Source organism: Odontesthes bonariensis, chromosome 12 (assembly GCF_027942865.1).
Source record: "Odontesthes bonariensis isolate fOdoBon6 chromosome 12, fOdoBon6.hap1, whole genome shotgun sequence".
NCBI lineage: Eukaryota > Metazoa > Chordata > Actinopteri > Atheriniformes > Atherinopsidae > Odontesthes > Odontesthes bonariensis.
This window is the reverse complement of record NC_134517.1, coordinates 30,172,786-30,195,130: the sequence shown is the minus strand read 5'-3', so window position 1 is coordinate 30,195,130 and position 22,345 is coordinate 30,172,786. Positions and strand designations below refer to the sequence as shown.

General features: G+C 42.2%; 2 protein-coding genes across 2 annotated transcripts in view; one reads left to right on the top strand and one right to left on the bottom strand.

The window, feature by feature from the left end:
* gdap2 (ganglioside induced differentiation associated protein 2) overlaps positions 1-6,083 on the bottom strand; it is a 37,839-nt gene extending 31,756 nt beyond the window's left edge. The window contains exons 1-2 of the mRNA XM_075480082.1: positions 5,846-6,083; positions 4,368-4,594 (exon numbers count right to left, since the gene is read on the bottom strand). Of these exons, the coding sequence (XP_075336197.1) occupies positions 4,368-4,549 (182 nt within the window). The 5' untranslated portion in view covers positions 4,550-4,594; positions 5,846-6,083. The remainder of the gene's footprint in view (positions 1-4,367; positions 4,595-5,845) is intronic.
* A 1,453-nt stretch (positions 6,084-7,536) lies between these two features.
* On the top strand, positions 7,537-21,488 carry wdr3 (WD repeat domain 3). Its single transcript, XM_075480081.1, has 27 exons — positions 7,537-7,616; positions 8,694-8,895; positions 8,988-9,197; positions 9,400-9,518; positions 10,371-10,449; positions 10,617-10,712; positions 10,860-10,961; positions 11,138-11,239; positions 11,918-12,018; positions 13,176-13,283; positions 13,378-13,608; positions 13,692-13,785; positions 13,991-14,092; positions 14,217-14,299; positions 14,502-14,640; positions 15,855-15,911; positions 16,947-17,047; positions 17,473-17,584; positions 17,668-17,802; positions 17,883-17,933; positions 18,183-18,248; positions 18,553-18,645; positions 18,819-18,869; positions 19,002-19,045; positions 19,159-19,287; positions 20,953-21,046; positions 21,135-21,488. Exons 2-27 carry the CDS (start codon positions 8,722-8,724, stop codon positions 21,288-21,290), a joined length of 2,829 nt encoding a protein of 942 aa, XP_075336196.1. The 5' UTR covers positions 7,537-7,616; positions 8,694-8,721; the 3' UTR covers positions 21,291-21,488.
* The last annotated feature ends 857 nt before the right edge of the window (positions 21,489-22,345 follow it).

Below are 22,345 nucleotides of genomic sequence, written 5' to 3'. Positions count from 1 at the left end.
TGTTGGCGCCGATGTTCGCCAGATTTCGGCAAGTTTAGCTAATTAATTTTTCTTTTTGTTTTACTTCTTATTCAAGAGAAACTCTACAAAGCAACAGCTCAGTTTCAGTGTGTCATACAAGTCAAAACACACTTAAATATGCAATACGCTCTCAGATCCTCCTCACAGAACCTTTATGTGGGACAATTAGAACAAAGTCACAGCCTCAGAGTGGTGGGACCAGTCTCTATAAACACAACTTAAAAATTAAAGACCTTTCAGGATAGTTTTCACTTCCTACACTCGTCTTATTGGTCAAAGAACAATCAAAGAAAATCAAATAATAATTATAAGAATAATATGCACCTGGAAAGGTAAGTACATTTTAAACTCCTTTAATTTTTTTTTTCTAAAACCCTTTTTTAGCATCTGCAGACAGATTTTTAAAGTCTGAGCAACAAAATAAGCACAGGTCTAAGATGAACAATAAAAGGCTGTTCATGTCCATGTGATGATAGGTAGTGAGCAGTGCTGATAGGGGATTAATCGTGCTTGTTCTTTGTCATACTAAGATAGTCATCTATCAATAATTACGGGAGACGTGAGCGGAGAGTGAGGACAGAAATGTCTGTTTAGTAATGGAGACATTGACTGAGCAGATAAAGACAGAGCTGCAGATACATTAGTGTTTAATGTTCATTTAAGTTTGCAAGTTTTGTGTCTGACATGATTAAAAAGAAACCTGAATTATTCCCTTTTCACTGGTCACAAGCTGAAAAGGTGCCTGTGCTTCAGGGGCAGTTGTTGGTGATTCCTGGTCATGTTACCGCAGCAGGAATGTGCCTCCTCCTGTCAGGGGCTGCTGCTGCAACAACACTCCTACAGAGAAAACTGCCGCCGTCGGGCCACACGCGGTCATGTGTTCGTCCACAAAGAGGATTTAAGAGGTGTTCTGGACTCTGAACTGATGTGGGTGAGCACGTGGAGAGGCACAAGCAACATTCAGATGTCAAAGTCTCCTGCTAAGAGCTGAAGACTCAATATGATGCTAGAACTGAACACTGATGGTCACAGTCATGTACTGTGAGAGGTGAATAATACGGTCATTTCTGTGTACGCGCCGTTTGTTTTTGGGACATTTCTCACCTTTAGACATGTGTACCGCAGTGTACATGTGGTATTTGACATGAATGTGAGACTGGACTGTACATAGTGAGGTATATCACCAAAGTTTCACATTAGCTTTCCAAGAAGAATAACAAAACGAAGTGGTTGTGGATGGAAGCAGCTGAAAACGTCACCCTTCTACACGTTTCATTTCACTCAACAGTCGGTTTCACCCTTGTGATAGTTTCAATTCCTCTCCTCTTGCACTCATAGTTGTTGCAGTTAAAAAAGGATATTTAATTAACCTAAGGACACATTCTCTGCTGTGTGGAAAGCGAGAAGCCGCTGCACCGCTTCTCAGAGCAGAACGCAGAAGTTGCAGCTGCATTTCGAATGTTTTTAAGTAGTTTTTTCTCGTGTTCGTTTCACTCAAACGCCGAGAAAAAATAACTCTGCGCTGCAGCTAATTATCACAGGAAGGACCATGAAGTAGGAGAGTTTGGACAGCGTTTTTATCCAATAACACGATCTGTCGGATTCCTCTGACCACAATAACCCACTGCTGCTGCGTCTGTCCATTAATGCGACCGCCGCAGGTCAGACCGATGCCCTGTTGATGCCATGTTACCCGATCCAACCCGAGTTGGCCTGCCATGATAAAACATTCATGCTAATTAATGGAAAGCAGTGCAGGTCTCAAAAGGCACTTTTATATTTAACCCATTTCCAAAACCGACAAATTTGGTGTGGACTTTCCCTCTGAACTGTCTGTAACTCACTGTTCCCAACAAACCACGAGTCCACTCAGCACCTGACGAGACTATGTAGGCATTCACAGATGAGTTAAATACGAATGAACTAATCATGGCTTCGTATATTAGATTAGATTAGATTAGAACATGGAAACGGTGTGATCTTATTTGCTCCTCATCTAATGTCTAAATCGCTTCATTCTGCACCATCAAAAATACTTTGTGGTTACACAAGAACTCAGAAGTGAATGGGTCAAAGAGCACAATCGAGATGCAAGATCAAAGTCCAAACAGGACTGATCGCATGACTTCTGCAGGTCAATACGGACGGCTGGTTTGAACATAAGAAGCAAAGCATTAGCGAAAAGAAACACAAAAGAAGAGATTTGTTGAGGATCTGAGAACAATCCTGGCATTCATGGCACCGCACGGCTCAGAAACAGCATTTACATTTTAATACAAACCAAAATTTTACACAAAGACCGTGATTATTGCAATTCATCCACAGTTAGCAGCTTTTCAACAAACTCAGGAACTTTTATCGATATAAATATGTGTGAGGAACTGCCCTCCATAGCTGCTTTGGAGAAAGAATTCCATATCGAATATTTCAAAAAGACTAAAAAGATGTTTAGGCTCACCGACACATAATCATTTACATTGTGTGCTGCACTTGTTTTCAATATTACAATATTGAATCAATATAACAATGTTTCTGAAACATTGTTCTAGCTTCACAAAGCCCCGTGGAATTCACGCTCTCTAGCTTTTATCCCATTTAGCTGCATTAAAATGGATTTTTGTGTTGTGGGTTGATATGATTTTGACCATACAACACATTCAAATAGATCACTTGTGTGTTTCTTGAGCGGTGCGTTTTGGGGTCACTGTGATTCTGAAAGGTGAACCTGCATCTCAGTCTGAAAACAGATTTCCCCTAATAGTTCGTCTGAACTCAGCACTGTCTGTTACAGTTTTCATTGAATTCTGACCAGTTTCGCAGGCTCTGCTAATGAAAAACATCCCCACGGCATGATGCTGCCACCACCATGCTTCACTGAGCGTGTGGTGGACCCGGGCTAATGGAAATGTGCGCTTTTCACTGTGGCTAAATGGTTCCCTTTAAGTATCATTTGCCCACAGCAACATCCTGGGAAGTCTCCAATCATGGCATTTTATTTATTAAGGAATGAATGCTCATCGTTGTGGAGTCTGCAGCCTATAAACAGCTTATTCAGAGGTTTGTTGCCTCTCTAATTAATGCTTCTCTCTTTGTATGATATGTGAGTCTGTCCTTTCTTGCAAGACACCAAGCACCCATGTGAAGGACCCACCTTGAGGAAGGGTGAGGGGCCCAAACATTGGCTGTGTTCGAAACCGCATACTTCTCCTACTACTCCTACTACTCATACTAACTTTAACTTTTTTAAGTTCCCGGATGTATACTAGATTGGCCGAAATGTTGAGTATTCATCATGAGGTTACTACTCATACTCAAACTGCCCAAGATGCAACGTGACGTCGCCGATCGTCATTTCCTGTCAAAGCGGCAGTTTCAAGCTAGCTACAACGAGGGTAGGTTCACTTCCTGTTTTCAAAACAAAAGCACCAATTGTATCGTAATGGCTTTCCCTATGATAAAAGGCAACGGGTATTTTATTTTGTGAAAATAACTGGAAGTGCGTTGCTCAATGCGGCTAGCTTTAGTAGCGCCGAATTCGTGGGAAGAAAATTGTAAATAGCCGGTATTTTTGTCAGATTTTCAACACGTTGGGGATCTAAACAACTACTTTCTCGCCTGAAAATGTTTCAAATGTTGCTAAAGTTATATATTTACAGAGTTTGAGCGAGCGCCCATGTGAAGGACCCACCTTGAGGAAGGGCGAGGGGCCCAAACATTGCCTGTGTTCGAAACCGCATACTTCTCCTACTACTCATACTAACTTTAACTTTTTTAAGTTCCCGGATGCATACTAGATTCGCCAAAATGTTGAGTATTCATCATGAGGTTACTACTCATACTCAAACTACCCAAGATGCAACGTAACTTGACGTCGCTGATCGTCATTTCCTGTCAAAACGGCATTTTTAAGCAGTTTCGCTTGAGCGAGCGAAATGCATTGTGTGTAAACGCTCTGCATACTGTCTGATCGATGAGTATGCCGTTTGCAAGTATGTAGTAGGCGGTTTCGAACACAGTCATTGAGTACTAAAAAGAAGATACAACTGAGTGTGCAACACTGTATTGATTAGTATTTCATTTAATCTATATAAACAACTCTAATCTGTAGTTCTGTTGCATAACTCATTGGTCTTCATTATGCTGCTTGCTTAAGTTGCAAATTACATTTGAAAAAATATCTTTAAATAAGAGTTTCTAATGCAACCAAACAGGAAAAACATCACAAGGCACTGTTTTAAATCACATCCAAAGATAGGAAGCAAACTCGGTAATGGAGCTAAAACTCATTTACAAGAGACATTTACACGCTAACAGCAACAATATGAAGAAATGTGTTAGTGACTCACAAGAGGATGATCTTCCTGTTGATGTCCGGTCTAAAGGGGAAGGGAGAGGGGAAGGCCTGCTGGCTGAGTGGGTCGTCGCTCCGGTCCAGCGGCGTTTTGACACCATCCCCTCTGAGCTGCTGCTGCCACGTCGGGAGAGTCTGGATATCCACAAACTGGGAGCGAGCACCCAGAGGATCCATCCCCTCTGGCACTACAAGCTCCTGCAGGGCCTCCAACCAAACGGCCTGTACGACAACACAAATCAGGGAAAAAAAAGTCAGCATCAGTGTGTTTTGATATCAATCTAAGTGTTGACCTCTACTGTGATAGAGTAGCCAGGATACAGCTGCGGAGAAGCTTTTATCAATGTTTCCAAAGGTTCAGTGAGCTTCTTTTTCCTCTGTAATGAAACCCAATCTATCCTTACACAGATATCGTTTATTTCACACAATGAAGCTTTCTTCCCTCTCGGGATTCATCCAGTTTCCACATCACGCAACTACAGAAAACACTTTCAAGTACACAAGGTTAAATGAGAATAAGCCGAGTTCAGAGGTCTTTTTGTCTCTACAAAGAGAGAAAATTGTGAAAAAAAATAGGTTCTGTGGTAGTCACTTGGAGGTACATTAAACATTTTAACTGTATTTCACACCACTGTCAGCCAAACTGCAGCAATATAAACCAGATTAAACTCATTTTAAATCACAAACTCAGCAAGAAACCTTCATAAAAGAACAATATCATCAGATTAGAAAGGATGAGCTCCATGCTTTATCAAATATTAGCATGTAAACAGTCTCTCTGATCAGATAATGTAGTGTCATCGTATCAAATTCCAGATACAAACCTTTAAATAAGCAGATGAAAGCTCAAGAACCTGAACTACATTCACTTTGTAACGTATTAATTCATATTAACTACTCCTCTAAACCACCCTGAATTGGATTATTAAGCGGGTATTAAAAATGGATGGATGGATAGTTAATTTATACAATATTACTCAACAACAAATTGGCTTTTGATTAAGTCATTTGTGGAAAGCTTTTCTGCTTTTTTAAGTACGTTTACTATCCGAAGCTATTCCAGAAACATAAAACGAGACTAAAAACATTCAATCTCTGTCGCAAAAAAACAGTAATTTTCGATATTTCGATTTTCAACAACCCGCCAAATATATAAAAAATGATGACTGAGCTTAAATGTCAGACGCAGCACTGTTTTTACAGGAACATTAGGATTCCGTAACAGCTGCATATCATAAAATTAATCAACCAAAACACAGGTTTGTGCTGGGAGAAAAAAGACAACTTTGCTCCGAGGAAGCTGTCGTGTTACCTTAAAAAAAATTCTAATTTCCTCCCTGAAAGACGGAACTTCCTTCCCTTTCAAGGCATATTTACAGACTCCGAGGAAGAAAACTGTCTTTAATAATTGGTGAAGACTGTATTTTGCCCCGTTGTAGTTTTTTAAAAACAACAAAATCAGCAGTTACCTACCTAGCCAACCCAGACAGAGGTGATGTCCACGCCAAAAAAGATCAATAATGAATAAATCTCCTCACGACAACTTGTGCACTCGGCAGATATCGACGTAAATACGTGTCCTCATACCAGCAAACAAGTTAACTGCAACAAATGCGAAAAAATACGTTAAAAAGTGCCAATTACCCGGGTTTATACACTTAGCAAACATGCTACTAGCTGACTGCCGTTGCGACTAATAAATTAGTTTCCGTAAACTGAAGTACATCCGGTTTGGGATTTCAAAATAATACTTCTCAAAGAAAACTACCGTTTTATTCACCCTTATTTAAATGAATCCATTTTTCTATTAAAACATATTTAGTGTGTCTGTGTCACACATCCTGTCAACCCACCTTCTAGATCTGTCTGTGAATTATAACATTTAATCTTAGTGTTTTGCCACTATTGGTTGCAACTAACATGATCGCCACGTCAACAGATGGACATCAGAAGGAAATGTTCTAAATATCGAAGTGAAACCATCTGAGATGTAAATGAAAAATAGGTTTGTACCAAACACATGAAGGGAGCACGAACAGTGGAAAATGATATGGAAACTGTGATACAAACAGTTTTACAAGTGTCATATGTTGCTTTTACGCAGTTAAGTAAAAATAATCATCTTAACAGTTAAGTAAATAATCATAATAAGCTCTGATAATGTATTCAGGCAGTTTTATTACAACTATACTGGGCCTGTGCTCCACAACTTTAAGATCCTGAACAGGGCTAAGAATAGAAAGTGAACGGATTAGATGGAGGATTTACATCAAATTAGAGCTTTTAATTGAATATTTAGCTCATTTGGTCCTTACTGGCAGTTAAAATCTTCAAGATTTATGAAATCTCTCACCTTGAAATATTATTTGTGCCTTACATTGTTTCACAAGGAAAATATCATGCTAAAGTTTGTTGTTTGTTAGTAATCTGCTCCTTGACCTTCCTAAAAACAAATTGGAATATTTATAAATATGCATTACGAAATTTTGCACATTAAGATTCAGTGTTATGCATGTGCTAACTGCATATTTAATCATGATTAGCTTCCTAGCTGCTCATCGCAACATCATACTCATGAATGGTATTTAAAAAAAAAATGTTTTATGTGCCTTGCTTTGACTTTCCCTTTTCCACTTAATTCTAATCATGCTCTTATTTTTCCTGAAGCACACGTGAACTTCCGGTACCAGTAACGCTGTTCATGATACCATTGACCATGGTTGACTCATCAGTTGCTAATCAGCTGACTAGAGAGCTGTAGCACTTCCGCTGTGGTTGCTCGGGAAACGGTGAGAAGTGACAGCATTTCCGTAAACAGCAAACCAATAACTGTCAACCAATAATCTAAATAAACGAACATATTATCTCAAACGTATTTTTATATGATAACTGGGTTATCAAAACATTTATTTTCCTAAACTGACACAGCTACGTAAAGTTTAACGTGTTTTCTGGTATCACAGACAAAAGCAACAGAATGACATTGACTGAGAGACACAAGTAAAACATTATAAAACATATAAAACATATTATCAGTTCTGCTCAGCATTTACTTCCTAATACTGCTAAGAACTAATCTCATAATATTTAAATGTGTGTACTTTAAAAGAAAATTTGGTGGTTCAGGGTACATTACGCTTCAATTTTGTTTTTAAGCCGTTGGTTGTCGATTAGTTGGGTCTGAGTCCGAACAGCAACGCTAGGAAGACAACACAAGTTAGCAGGTAGCCACCAAAATTTAAAGGTAAGAAGACAAACTCAGCAAACTGAAACTTGTTTAATTTTTTGAAGACACGTTAACATTGTGTATAACATTTACAGACACAAATGTACGTTTCGTTTGGTTTCCTGAGGTTGATTTAGACGAGAACGTCACCACGTGGGTTCAGAACCAGGCAGAGTACTGTAGATGGATGCGCTCGATTTGTAGTACGGCAGATATAAGATGGACGGAGTTTCTGTTACAAGTCGATTCAACTGTTGGAAGTGGCGAATTTAAAACAAGCGGGCATTTTGAGGTCTAAAAACGAACGCTCCCATCAGTTTGTGGCCAGAGACTTAGCTTCAAATGTGCTAAAAAGTCTGTAAAATGGCTAAGTTATGCTAAAAAAACATTTTAATAAACACGTGGTTTATAACGCTTCTTTTTTTATGTTTCACACATCCACATAACGGATGAGCAACTGATGCAACTGTATTTTGCAACCAGGTATTGCGTTAAATTTACAATATTGGTATATTGACACGTTTTAGGACAGATAAATATAGAGATCAAAGTATTCTCAGAACATGTTTAATTAATAGGATTACTTTCTTTGGCGTTAATACAAAGGTTGGACAGCTGTGTAAGATTTTCTTAATTCTGAATACAATGCTTTAAAATATTCAGAGCTACACTGTACAGCAATGTTTGATAACGATATCACATCAAATGTTGAGACTGTGAAGTGTTATGATTTATTTTTTCTAAATGTACATGATGCCTATCTGTAATTATAAGCCAGCTTCACAGGAGAGAATTGAAAAACTAAATATTGTAGGATAATGATAATGATTTAATTAATAAATCCATCTGTTTTCTATTTTGATAATGGGAGGAAGACAGAGTTTTAGTCTTTTTTTCCACTGATGCTGGCACATGTAGTTTTTTAAAGGAACCATGTGTTGTTTTTAACTGGAGAAAATGATTATTATTAAAGAATTCCTTGAGAACTGTGGTTGTTGGAATCAAATGCCTCAGAGGTTACATGGATTAATACGGGAATACTTAGGGAATAGAAGAGTGATTTGTTGGAGTCTGTACTGTGTTCCTGTGAAACAGAACTCGACATCCCATCAGGCTGCCGGTCATGGGTTTGACCAAGCAGTACCTGCGCTACGCTGCCACTGCAGTGTTTGGAGTAATCGGCAGCCAGAAGGCCAACATCACGTACGTGACGCTTCGAGGAGGCGAGAGGGGGCGCTACGTGGCCGCTGCCGCATGTGAACACGTCTTCATCTGGGACGTGCGAAAAGGAGAGAAGGTGAGGCTTCAGCACAGGTACGACGGCTCCGTAGGAAGCGACCAGGTATCTGGTTAAAGCGTTTAAAGCGAAGCTTTAATCCTTCTGTCCAGGTTTTGATTCTGCAGGGCCAGAAACACGAGGTGAGCTTCCTCTGTCCTTCTCCTGATGGCGTTCACATCGCTGTGGGCTATGAGGACGGGGCTGTTAGAATCTTCAACCTGCTGAACGGCGAAAGCAGCGTCTCCTTCAATGGCCACAAGTCTGCCGTCACCGCTATAACCTACGATGCGCTGGGGGCGCGGCTCGTCACTGGTTCCAAGGTACAAAACGCAGGATTTTCTTAGATTTTATCAAGTCTCTAAAGTCTGATAAAACTGGGAGTTGAGGTAAAACTTTGAGGAGACAGCCTCCACTACAACATGTTTAAATACGAGGCGTTTCACCAGAAAATTACAGGTGTTACAGCGAAGATTGATTGAAGATTGCCGATTTGTTTATTGTTGTGATTTTCTCCTCCTTCAGGACACAGACGTGATCGTGTGGGACATCATCAACGAGTGTGGGCTGTACAGGCTGAAAGGCCATAAAGATCTCATCACGCAGGCCTTGTTCCTTAAAGACAAGAACCTCCTGATCACAAGGTTAACACGCCTCTCAGACGAATAACTCGTAGCTGATCAGATGTAGCTCATGAAAACAACTTTGCTATTGAAACTGACTTGTCTTGGATCACAGAGTATGTGATGATGAGGAGGATGAGTGGAAATTTCATCAAGTCATTGGCTGAAAAAGTTAAAAATTAGATAAAAAACAACAGAATTCTTTCATTCTGACATCCCACATGTAAAAGGTATTGATGTAAGTTGATGTAAGAGGTTTATGCTGACACAAACCCACCCGGGCGCCAGATTAATCTGGCCTGAACTCGGGAGCCCTCTTGCCACGCTGTTAAGCACTGCACCACTTGAGCTGCCTGAGTTACGCCACATTCAATGCAGTCTGGCATGTGGGTCTGATTTGTTTTTCTGTTTTTTTATTTTTTTTTTATATATATATATATATATATATATATATATATATATATATATATATATAGTGCAAAGCCTTGCAGATAGTTCATACAGTGTTTTAGCTTTTAAAAGAAAAAGATTTCAACATGATCATTGATGTTGCCCTTCTGCTATGCTCATAAATACACATAGTATACTGAATTTATATTAAAAAAGGACACATTATACGGTGAGGGTTAACTTTACACTGATGTATTTCAGAAACGCAGCTGGACTCGACACCACCGCCCGTTTTATTCTGCTGTGTATAGCATTTATGCTAACACTGTTTACTCTGTGCCTGCATCAGCCAAACAATATAACAATATAATAAAGCAGATTACCACTAATGCCTGTGAATACATCCTAATAAGCTTAATTTCTTTGTAACCAAAGTGTTACTAACATAGTGTGTGTGTATGTGTGTGTTCTGCTGCCGTGCAGCTCCAAGGATACCTTTGTGAAGTGGTGGGATTTGGACACACAGCACTGCTTCAAGACCATGGTGGGGCATCGCAGTGAGGTGAGAGCTTCTTTCTCTACACTCCAGGGCTCAGGACCAAACTTTTTCTTTTAGATGGAGCCGCACAAAATGTGTGTGTAAGAAATAGGTCTCATTGTGAGTTTTTCTGTTTGGTCAAACTTGGGATGAATGAGGTGACAGTGGCAGTGTGTGTTTCTCACACACAGGTTTGGGGAATGGTGCTGTTGAACCAGGAGAACAGGCTGTTAACGGGCTCGGCCGACAGCGAGCTTCGAGCCTGGGACATCAGCTACCTGGAGGAGGTGAGCCATGTAGGGTTTTGGTTCCTAAATCTTTTTGATTCTCACTGAGCAAGCCAGCGCATAAATGACACAAGTCCCTTTTGCGCAGCCTGTGATTTCACAGCCCGTTAACTGTTCTCATCATTGATTCTTTCTGGTTCTGGTCAGGAAAAAGCTGCGGGTGAGCCCAAAGTGAAAAAGGGGAAAACTCTGCTGGATGATGACGATGATGGAGACAGTGTGGAAGCGGAGGACGAAAGTCTTGAAGAGGTAAAACTTTAGTCAACGTGCTCTCCTGTGACAACACTGTTGTAAAAAAAGACATTGAGATCATTCAATTGTGCTTATTTAAAGTCTTCTGGGTATCAAATCTGTCAGAGCCGGTGGCAACCACTCTGTTTAGAGTGTTCCTCAGTCTCACTCCTGTTTGGTTGTGTTCTTCTTAGCGCATCTTGAGCTGTAAGAAGGCCGGCTCCATCCTGAGAGAAGCCAGAGACAGAGTTGTCTCGCTGAGCACGGACACCAAGGCCAGAGTCATCGCCTGCCACGTGAGTGTCCAGATGTCCTGTTTAAGCCCTCTGAACTGCCATGAAATGTGCAGAAACTGTCACGGCTGCCTAAGGAATTCTGAAGGAAATAAGTGAATCAAAATAGATTTTAGGTCTCATGCAGGTGGAAAAGTGTTGGATGACATGTCGGCTGCAGGACATTCTGTTAAAGTGACTCGCTCATAGTATTGCTCTGATAGGGGAGGGGCTCAAAGTGACAAGTGAGTTACCTGTACAGGGTCCTCAGGTTCGTGGGTTAACCCCTTCAATCACATGTTTTGGCTGCAAAAATATAGTATAATATAATATATATACAAACCAGTAGTCAGGAGTTATGTAGACTTTTTGAGCCTTCTGAGGCATGTCTGCAGCTCTGAGGGGTTCCCAGCACCGTTAGCTTTACTGTGGCCCTCATCAGTAGCTGATTGGCTCGTTCGACACGTTGTTTAAGCACCCAAAACATTCATTATCATTGTGAAACATGACAAGTCTGCTTGATATAATTCACATGGATGTCAAAACATTTAGCTTCTCAGCCCGTTGTTTCTCTGTCTTTTTTCCAGTCTGCTCAGTTGAGATGAAGCAGTTTGCATTTTATAAAACAGATGTGATGCATCAGGTAAATAAAGTCTTTGTATTGACAATTAAATCCATTCATCTCGCTCTCACCTGGATCAGGGCAGTGAATCGGTGCTGGAGCTCTTCACTGTGCTGTCAGAGGGGGACGTGCAGAGAAAAATGACCAAGAAGCTGAAGAAAGCCAAAAAGAAGGCGGCAAAGTAAGTACAGAGGAGACCGGGAGTTCAAATTAGTTTCCACCACTTATTCTGTTTAAGCACTCACTGATCCAGAGTCATACAGTTCATGTTGGGGGATAAGCGGTCGTCTGAAACACATTCGTCGGATGAGTGGTTCAGTGATTTGTTTCCAACCCCACTTGCATTATACCGCCGGCTTTGTACTTTACAGCGTGTAACCTGAGCAATAAGAACATTTCTTAAGTAGTCAGATTGATCCACGTATAGACATTATTCATACTGATCCGTGGGATGGGCTTTTAGATAGTCAGCAGCAGAAGAATGAACACGTCTGTGATCTCAGCTGAGCGTGAGATGAATTGATGGTAAAATGAGGAACTACGGTCACAACATCCACTCCTCTTTCTTTGTACCCCTTAAACGTAAGCATCGTGGGCTCTGCTTTGCTCCTGCACCCACTTCTAAAGCCTTTCAACCCATCTTCAGACGTGAGATGTGCAACATATCAGTCATTCTGGTCCTAAAGTAGCTCATGGTTTCATTTAGACACGTCTGTGAAAGTGACACGATGCATGCTCAAAGTTAGCCATTAACGCAAGATTTAACTGTACACAAAGTGCGGTAAGTTAAAAAAAAGTCAGTTTTCTCTTATATGGAGTGATATCAAGTCAAGTCAAATCAAGTCAGTTTTATTTGTCAATTCTTTCACATGTACCAAACATACAAAGGAATCGAAATTTCGTTTCTCTCCATCACCACGGTGTACACAAGACATTTCTGACATTTAGGTAGACAAGACAAGAGCCATCACATAGCATCATATATCAGTGTGCAAAGTTTGCAGTAAAACATGGTGACGGTGGATGGAAGCAGCTGAAAATATTACTTTCATACATTCGTCCATTTTCTATACCTGCTGAATCCAACTCAGGGTCACGGGGGCCACACACACACACACACACACACACACAACCTGTCAGCTGATTATAATCCAAATGAACCCACTTCTTTTGTGAGTTTCTGTCCATTAATGTGACTCAGTAGTTCAGACTTTTGCCATGTTGAAAGTGTAACTGTTATACAATCGCCAGCACAGTTTATTTAGTGTTGAGCCCATTATCAAAGTCTCTAAATCTGCGACTCCAGACTCAAGTTTGTCATGTTGCTGCTTCCTGCAGAGCTCAGGAAGAAGATGCAGGCGAACAGAAAGCAGAGCCGGTGGTGGAGAGGATGCTGAAGGACGAGATCATCAGACTAACAAGCATCAAGGCTTCTGCCAAAATCAGGTCGGTGTGGAGCAAACGTAACGGTAACAGAGAGGTGAGATGGTGACCAGCGGGCCGCCCCTAACCCGCCCCACGTCCCCGTGTCCCCTCTCAGGTGGGTGGACTGCCTGTCGTGTGCAGGTGGGGAGCTGAAGGTGGCACTGCTGCTGCAGAACAACACCATTGAGACGTATAGCCTGAAGACCTTAGACAAGACTCCTGCAGCCAATAAGACGGCTCGCCTCACGCTGGGGGGCCACCGCACCGACGTCCGCACGCTGGCCTTCAGCTCTGACAATCTGGCTGTCCTCTCTGCGTCCGGAGACACGGTCAAAGTCTGGAACAGGTGCGAGGATAGTAGATCTGATCTGTTTTGCCACATCGACACTGACGTCGGCCTCTAACTGCATCTTCCTCCGCCTTGCACAGGTCCACCCTGCAGGTGATTCGCACCATGGCGTGCGATTACGCCCTCTGCTCCCTCTTTGTGCCGGGAGACAGGCAGATAATCCTGGGAACCAAGGTATTTGGAGTCTTCTTTGCTGATTTATAAGGTTTCTTCTTTCTTCCGTGTGCAGTTAAGTTTTTTTGGACTGCTACTTTGATGTCTTGTTTTTTTCTGTATTTGAAGATTGATGTTGGATTTAGATGACTGAGCCTGTGGCGAGTTTTGTATACCTCTTTGAACGTTACAAACCTTTTGTGGTGAATTTTTTTTTCCTTTTCAGAGTGGGAAGCTGCAGATCTTCGAGCTGGCCTCAGGAAGCCTTCTGGAGACCGTAGACGCCCACGATGGAGCCGTGTGGTCCCTGTGCCTCGCCCCCGACCAGGTCAGCCCTCTGACCTGCTCAACTACCCTTTTCTAGTCACATCTATCCTTCTAGTTTTATTACTAGTTCTGAATTACTAAAATTGCTGGCTGTTCTGTGGTGTTTAACTTATTGTGTCCTGCAGAGAGGGATCATCACAGGAAGCGCAGATAAGACGGTGAAGTTTTGGGAGTTTGAGCTGATAAAAGACCAGAGCACTGGCCTGAAGTGAGTTATCGCCCACTTCTATCTTGTATTACCCAACACATGGACTGAAGTCAGCTGAAGCAGTTTTTGCTATATTTGATGTCCCTTTTTGCTCACAGATTCGTTCATTCTTTGTGTTTGATTGGAAAGCTTGTGAAGCGCTGTGTATAGAACAGAAATGCTCGGCTGAAAGGTCAGATGAGGTTTTGTGTGTGTGACGCAGGAGGCTGACGGTGAAACACACTCGCACTCTGCAGCTGGAGGAGGACGTTCTGTGTGTGAAGTTTTCTCCTGACCACAGACTGCTGGCTGTGTCTTTGTTAGACTGCACCGTCAAGATTTTCTACACAGACACCCTTAAGGTATGTTCTACATGAATACAGCACTGTGCAGAAGTCTGGAGCCAACTCTTATGTCTTTCTATTTTACATCCAAGCTGCCAGACTTTCTGGTAATATTTTAAAAGTGGTCTCGAGCAAAAGCTTTTCTTTTGTCATTGGCTGCTTTTTTTGTACTCATTTTCAGTCCGGTCCTGATCATTTTCAGAGAAATGTGTCTTTGTTTTGAATAATTTAAGCACATAAAAGGCCTCTAACTCAGTGTTTTGTGCAGCTTGTGAAAGAGAAACACAATGTATTCCCATTTATTTGGTTGCATCCATGAAAAACAGCAAAGATAACACAGTCTGACAGACAGAAAACAGGATTTCTGCAGCAACAAGGTGATTCCCAAAGAGCTGTTAGCTGAAAACTTGGCATATCTCAGCACGGTGTGCAGTGTGTCCTTAAAACATTTGAGGAAACTGGACAAGTGGAGGACAGAAGAAGAAGTGTCAGGCCTAAAGAACTATCTACAGCAGATGAACAGGATCTGAAAGTGATGTCCTTAAGAAAGAGGAAAAAATCCAGCAAAGACCTGACACAGGAGCTGAGAGATGCATCTGGACCTTCAGCTGATCCATCTGCTGTTGGCCCAAGCCTCATCAGAAATGGGCTCCATGGAAGGGTGGCTGTCAGGAAGCCGTTCTTAAGGAAGGGAAACAGGGAGAAAAGGCTGAGCTGTGCCAAAGGACACAAGAAGTGGGCTGAAAATCAGTGGCAGCAGGTCTGATGGAGGGATGAATCCTCCCCAGAGCCCGGAGCTCAACATTACTGAAGCAGTGTGGGATCATGTTGGCAGAGAACGGAACAAAAGGCAGCCCACATCCAAAGAAGAGCTTTGGGATGTCCTTCAAGAAGCCTGGAGAACTATTCCTGAAGACTCCTTAAAGAAAGGACAGAAAGCTCGTCTGAGAGGGTTCAGGCTGTTTTGGAGAATAAAGGAGCTCAGAGCAGATATTCACTTTTAAACTCCAAACTCTGTTTTTTGCTTTATTTGCTGTATTTCCATTTATGTTTGTGCATATATCAGTACATTGCTGCACCTGGTTCTGTTTTCTGGGTAACGTATAAAGAAATGAAGGGTGGCTCAAGACTTGTGCACACAAGCATGCAACAGAGTAGCCAAACATTAGGCATTATAAGCTGTCAGATAAAGTTTGCATCCTGTCTGAACCATCTCCCTCTTGCTGCCTCAGTTCTTCCTCTCTCTGTATGGACACAAGCTGCCCGTTCTTTGTCTGGACATCTCACACGTGAGTACTCTCAAGATGCAAAATGTTCAACCTGAATATAAAGGTAATCATGGTCAACAACTACCAGCATTCAGCGTGGACAGATCATTTGAAAAACATTACATCTACTTAAATTGATGAAGTCGAGTAATAAAAGGAATTCAGGGACTTTAGTGAAGCTTTACAAGAAGTGACATGAATGGATATAGGAGACAGAACAGGAGTCAGGACACAGGTGGAGGTGGAGCTGGGTTAGTTGTTTTTATTTGTTATTTACAACTTAACTGATTTGCTGATTTATTTTCACAATGATCTGTTTCTTCATTCGTTGCTTATTTTTAGCTGATAGAACTGGGCTTGAATGGTCAGATTTTCATTCAGTTATTTAAATAGTAACACCATTTCCTGCAGTACCACTTTAACTCATTTTCTGAGTTGTAGCCGAGGCTGATGGGAATGCTCAGTGGCTGCCGTGTAGCTGGGGGTAAAGCTGCTGTGGAAGTTCAGGGGATCAGCAGAAGGACCTTCCAGAGGTCCCTGACCCTTAGGGACGGTTTCTGTTGTCCAAACGGGAAAGTCACAGAAATATTCTTATGTATGCAAATCTGAAAATCTTGAGACATCTCACCTGTTTATTCTGCAGGATGAGTTAACTTCCCTGCTCATAAAAGTCGTATTTCTAAGTTTCCTTTCAGTAAAACAAGCCTCGTCTTCCCATCTGTGTTCACGCCTGCTTCTCCCAGCACATTGTGTTGCTTAGTTCAGAATTTTAAACAGTTAGAAAAGTCTAAAGTGAATCTCTCAGAGTCTATCTTTTTTTCCACATTTGAAAAGCAGCTTTATTTTTTGTAAATACTTTTGTACGGTGAAGCAAACTTGAGTTTAAGCTCAGCTACACTTTGCCGTTTGCATTTATTTGGCCAGTTTTCAGTCTGGTTGTCCTGCTCTGGCGGTTTGGGGACTTACCGTCTCGCTCTGATGTGGAGTCTCCAGCACAGAGTGTGTGTCGTTCCATCAGCTGGTGAGATGTCAGCCTGTTTGTGTTTCTGTTAACAGGATAATACCCTTATCGCCACCGGCTCCGCTGACAGGAACGTGAAGATCTGGGGTTTGGACTTCGGCGACTGTCACAGATCCTTGTTTGCTCACGACGACAGGTATCAGCTGACACGTGTCCGGACCGAACTGGTCATAAGTTCACTGGAACAGAAACAGGTTTTCATCCCATACGCAGTGATGAAATCATTTTCAGGGCTGTTTAGTTTCCAGCTCTGACTTCATCTCTGGCGGTCAGGGAGCGTGGTCACACCAGCTGCTCTTTCATCTCACCGCTCATCTGTTTCCCTCTGGATCACCTCATTTTATGTCTTTTTCTTTCCACTGTCTTTATTGGACTTTCATTTTTATCTCTTCTGGGTTAATTTTTTAGTTTCTCCATTTCTTTCTATATACTTCCTGCTTTTCTTTCTTCTATCTTTTGTGTTCCAGCCGACTTTGTCTTTTGTATTACTCGTATCTTTGAAGTTTTAACTGATTAGCTTGTCCTGATTTTCCTTTTTCACTCTCTTTTTTTCCTCTACAGCGTCATGTTCCTCCAGTTTGTCCCCAAGACTCACCTGTTCTTCACAGCAGGGAAGGATAGGAAGATCAAACAGTGGGATGCCGACAAGTTTGAGCACATCCAGACGCTTGAGGTGATACTCCTCTCCATCGACCTGATGTTCGCCCTCACTGGCATTACTGAAAAAATCTGTTAACTGTCCTTTCTGTGTCAAAGGGCCACCATCGGGAGGTCTGGTGTCTGGCCATCAGTCCAAACGGAGACCATCTTGTGTCATCGTCTCACGACAAGTCCCTCCGTCTCTGGGAGAGGACCCGGGAGCCCATCATCCTGGAGGAGGAGCGGGAGATGGTGAGGCGGGAGGACGGGGCTTAAAAAGTGACACTGGCATTTGTTCATGGCTCTAATTTGCCTTTTGTTTGGATTTGCAGGAGAGAGAAGCGGAGTTTGAAGAGAGCATGGCCAAAGGAGATGCGCCTGTGGTGAGAGCCCTCTTTTCAGCTTCCAGATTTCACTTCCATCTCTGTAACTCCTCCGACTCATAGTGCGCCGTCTGAAAAAGCCGTGTAGACAATATGGTTAAACCATGGGTGTACTAATGCCACGTCTGTTTAAACTTCTGCTCAGTTTTCCAAGCCTGAGAAACGGCTTTCACTCGTGTGTTTAGAGCCCGTTGAATGAATGAGCTCCCGTGATGCTGCTGTGTCAGACGGTCGTTTCTCACTCTGCAGGTACCCGGAGAGACCGAGGGAGAGGCTGCTCCAGCCGGCAAGAAGACCATTGAAACCGTCAAAGCTGTGAGTGCTTTCGCCTTGTTGTGCCAGAAATATCGTGTTTTAGTTTCAGGCTTGTTTATGGAATGATGGAAGACTGCCACAAAAAAGTTAACTGGAAATCATAAAACGTTTATTTATCCGTTTCATCTCTTAATTTTTCACTATATTTATCCGTGCTTGCACCATATTGAGACAGGTGTGCACATCTGAGTTATTTGGGTCCCAACAATGCTCACACATTGAAGACCGAAGCTACGAATCAGCTGGTTTCGATGTTCCTTGTTGATGTTGTTGATGTTGTTGTTGTTGTGTGATTTCTGTGCAGGCAGAGCGAATCATGGAGGCTCTGGAGATTTACAAAGAGGATCTCAGGAAGCTGGAAGAGCACAAATACGCCTGTGAGAGAGCCGGCAAAGAGGTAGAGACACTTTTCAGTTGATTTTCTTTAACCCCGACCTTTGTTATTTAATGAGGCTAGAGAGGTTCTGATTTGTTGTTTCTGCATACATGATGCGACGCCTTTCTTCAGTATTGATATAGTATTTGTTTGTGCAAAGTTGAAATTAATTTAAAGCCGATGCTGTTTTTCAGCTTCCTCCTCCAAAACCCAACCCGATCCTCGTGGCCTTTGGGAATGTTTCGGTAAGTGGAACGATCATGGAAATCATTGCCTTCCCCAACTGATCATATTTACCGTATGGAAGGATTAACCTTGTTGGTGAGGTTGTTGTCGGCTGTAACCTGGAACTAAATGACTTACCGTCCCTCTTGCAGTCATCCCGCTACGTTTTAGATGTCATAAAGAAGGTCAGGTCGAGGTAAGCTATGAACCACAGAAGATAAATTAAACCCACCTGATATGTCACCCTGACTTGGAGCTATCAGCCCGCGTTGTTCTGTCCGTTAAAAACACATCTCATGTGATCACCAGCGAGCTGGAGGTTTCTCTGCTGGTGCTGCCGTTTCCTTACGTTCCCGAGCTGCTGAAGCTCTTCAACAGCTACATCCAGCAGGGCCTGGAGGTGGAGCTCGTCTGCCGCTGCCTGTTTTTCCTTCTCAAGTAAGACCTACACACGAGGGGCTTTGCCTGGTGAATTTGATACTTAAACACTCGGTGCTCAGTAGGGTTGTGCCGATGGACGATGATATCATTTATGACCCACCATCACGATGGATGGTAACCATCGTGATGTCACGCCCACTTTTTTTTTCTTTCTTTTTTTTCTTTCTTTTTTTTCAAACCGAAACACAATGGCTATGGCATTTACCTTTCTTTTTTTTTTTTTTTTTTACTGCAAAAGCTTTCAAATAATTTGTCATGCACTTCACTGATAGGCCTATGATATCACAGCAGAACACCAAAAGGAAAGAATAATAAAAATATAAGCGCAAGAAAAATAATAAAACAAACAAACATAACGCATGACTTACCTGTACCGAAACGCGCTAAACCGTAAGAACTTAAAAGGTTAAGAGGGCGACACGGGTGCAGCCTATTCCAACATATTTACATGTCTGTTTCTGGCCAAAAAACCCCAACATATTGACCTTGTCTGGCTTTAATAAGCTGCGGACTGGGGTGACCACACTGCCGGCGGTGCTGAAAACTCTTTCCGAAGGCGTGCTGGTAGCGCATTTGCAGAGATACTTTCTAGCGATTTTTGCCATCACAGGAAACCTGCTCTGGTTACTTTCTCTGGTTACTTCCCATAGTTTGGGAAAGTTTCCAAATGCCTAAATGCACTGAGTTGCGGCCATGCGATCAGCTGTTTGTGTTAACGAGCAACTGAACAGCCGGATAGTGACATTCTGGCACGGGCCGTTTTTTTCCCCCTTACAGCTAAAGCCTGGGAAGTCTGTGTAGAATCATCACCATGTAGCTTATATACTACCATTTTATTATTATTATTTGATCATAATTTTATTATTATTATTAGATCATGAGTCGTAGCCGATGCCGATATCATCGTCCATCACGATGTTTCACTGTAAACATCGTCTTCTGCGAATTAAGAAGACATCGCCCAACCCTAGTGCTCAGTGAAGAAAGGAAAAATAAAATTGGATAAATTGAGAAAAACTTGTAAAATATGTGACTTTAAAGCAAAAAGAAAGAAATCCTACATCTCTGTGATGGACGATCATACAGAGGAAACGCGTATTACAGTCAGATCAATCAGTATTCCAGATCACTTTTGGAAGAAGTGGATGCTGTTTGTTGCATACCAAAGATGAAAATTCCCACCCCGACTGTTGGCAAAGATCGTTTACACTTCTGTGCTGACATTATTTGCACATCAGGGAGTTTACAGCAACGTTCCGAATGCTGCTGACAGATTCTGCAGGAAAAATGGGACAGAATAACGCCATTATGATCAAAATCATTGTAACACAATCATAATCTAATCAAATCGGATTGATTAAAATCCAAATGAATCCAATTCAGACGATGCCATCGTAATTTAAAGCTAATGCCTCCCAAAGTTAACATTAAATATTTCTGCAATATGCAGAACACCGCAGTTATTAATGGTTGTTGCATTAGATTTCTTAATTCAGGTGTAAATGATCTTTTAAGTGCAGCTCTTTGTTGTTCGTGAATTAGTTATTTCTATAATGATATAATGAGAGGGATGTGGAAACCTTAAAGCCAGTCTGAGCGTGTTATCTGCTGTGATTGCTCTGGTGGAAACCATGTTGGGCTGATGTCTTTGTGTCCTTCCAGGATCCATTTTGGTCAGATCACCAGTAACCAGATGCTGCTGTCCGTCATCGATGAGCTGCGGTCCAACACGTTCTCCAAAGTGTCTGAGATCAGAGTCAGTACACATCTGCACGCAGAAGCAGCTCGTTGTTTTGTCTCTCTGACGTGTTTGCTCACCTTTGTCCTCTGTCCCTTCGCCTCAGGACGTGATGGGCTTCAACAGCGCCGCCCTCCAGTTCCTCCAGCGGGAGATCGAGAGCAAAGAGGAAGTGACGTTCTTTGCCGAAGCCACGGGTCGACTGGAGGAGAAGAAGAAGAAGAGGCGGAAGAGGGAGAGGGCTGTCCTGACCATTGCTTGAATTATAATGTACATTTTGTTCTCCTGCCCTCCACCTCCCTCGGCTTTACTTTAGGGGTGACCACATGGATCGCACCGTTGGCCTTTGTACGTCCTGACAGACTCAGTGTTAATCAGTGACACGCTGTATTTTTTAAATAAACTGTGCCTGGTGTTTTCTCATAGTACTTCAGGTTTAATAAAGAATAAATCCACCACGGCAGAGAGTGATGTTGTGTGTGCACAGCGGTCACTATAAAACACGCTAACCCACGGTGAAGCTTTAAATAGATTTGTGTCATGTTTGAAAAGCGCTCCGTTCACGATCGCCACACACAAAGGACGCGTTTGATTTAAGCTGGTTTCTTTCTAACAAGCCTGAAGGGAGCCATTCAGGACCGGAGCCAAAAGCAGACTAAAGATGGTCTGGACATGCTAGGAGTTTTTAAACCCGTCAGACTACCTGAGCACCCGACCACCTGGGTGTGACCCCCACGTCCTGCTGAGCGAATCTCTACAGAAACTGGATCCAGCTGAAGATGTGAATGGACTTTATAGTTCCAGTAACTTAGCCTGAATTTACTGTCCCGGGAAGATGCGTCTGTTTTGGGCTCAGAACAGCAAGCGTGTTTGAACGTCTCGCCGTCTAATCCGACTGACTTTTGGAAGGTTTCACACCCACATCAGACACTTCATTTTCCACGAGTGTGTTTATTTCCTGACCGTGGAGCGCTTTAGGAATAATGAAATGAACCCTTTAAAACACCTCTCGCTCACACTTCATGTTTTAATGTCACAGTGGACAAAAAAACAAATTAACTCAGTATTTTTAAAGGCTTGTAACAGGAAAAAAAAAAAAAGCGAGGGGAGTGGGCAGCAGCTCTTTATGAGGCTGGATTTGGTCTCAAAGCTGTAAATGTCACACCTAAGAAAATTAAAAATTCTTTAGGAAAATCCCAGGTCACTCTCACGCACATGAACAACATGGACATCGCATTAGCACCCAGCTGTGGTTTATATTAGTCATCATAAACTGATTAAAATGGAAAATACAACGTTCCAGCGAGTGCTTTAAAT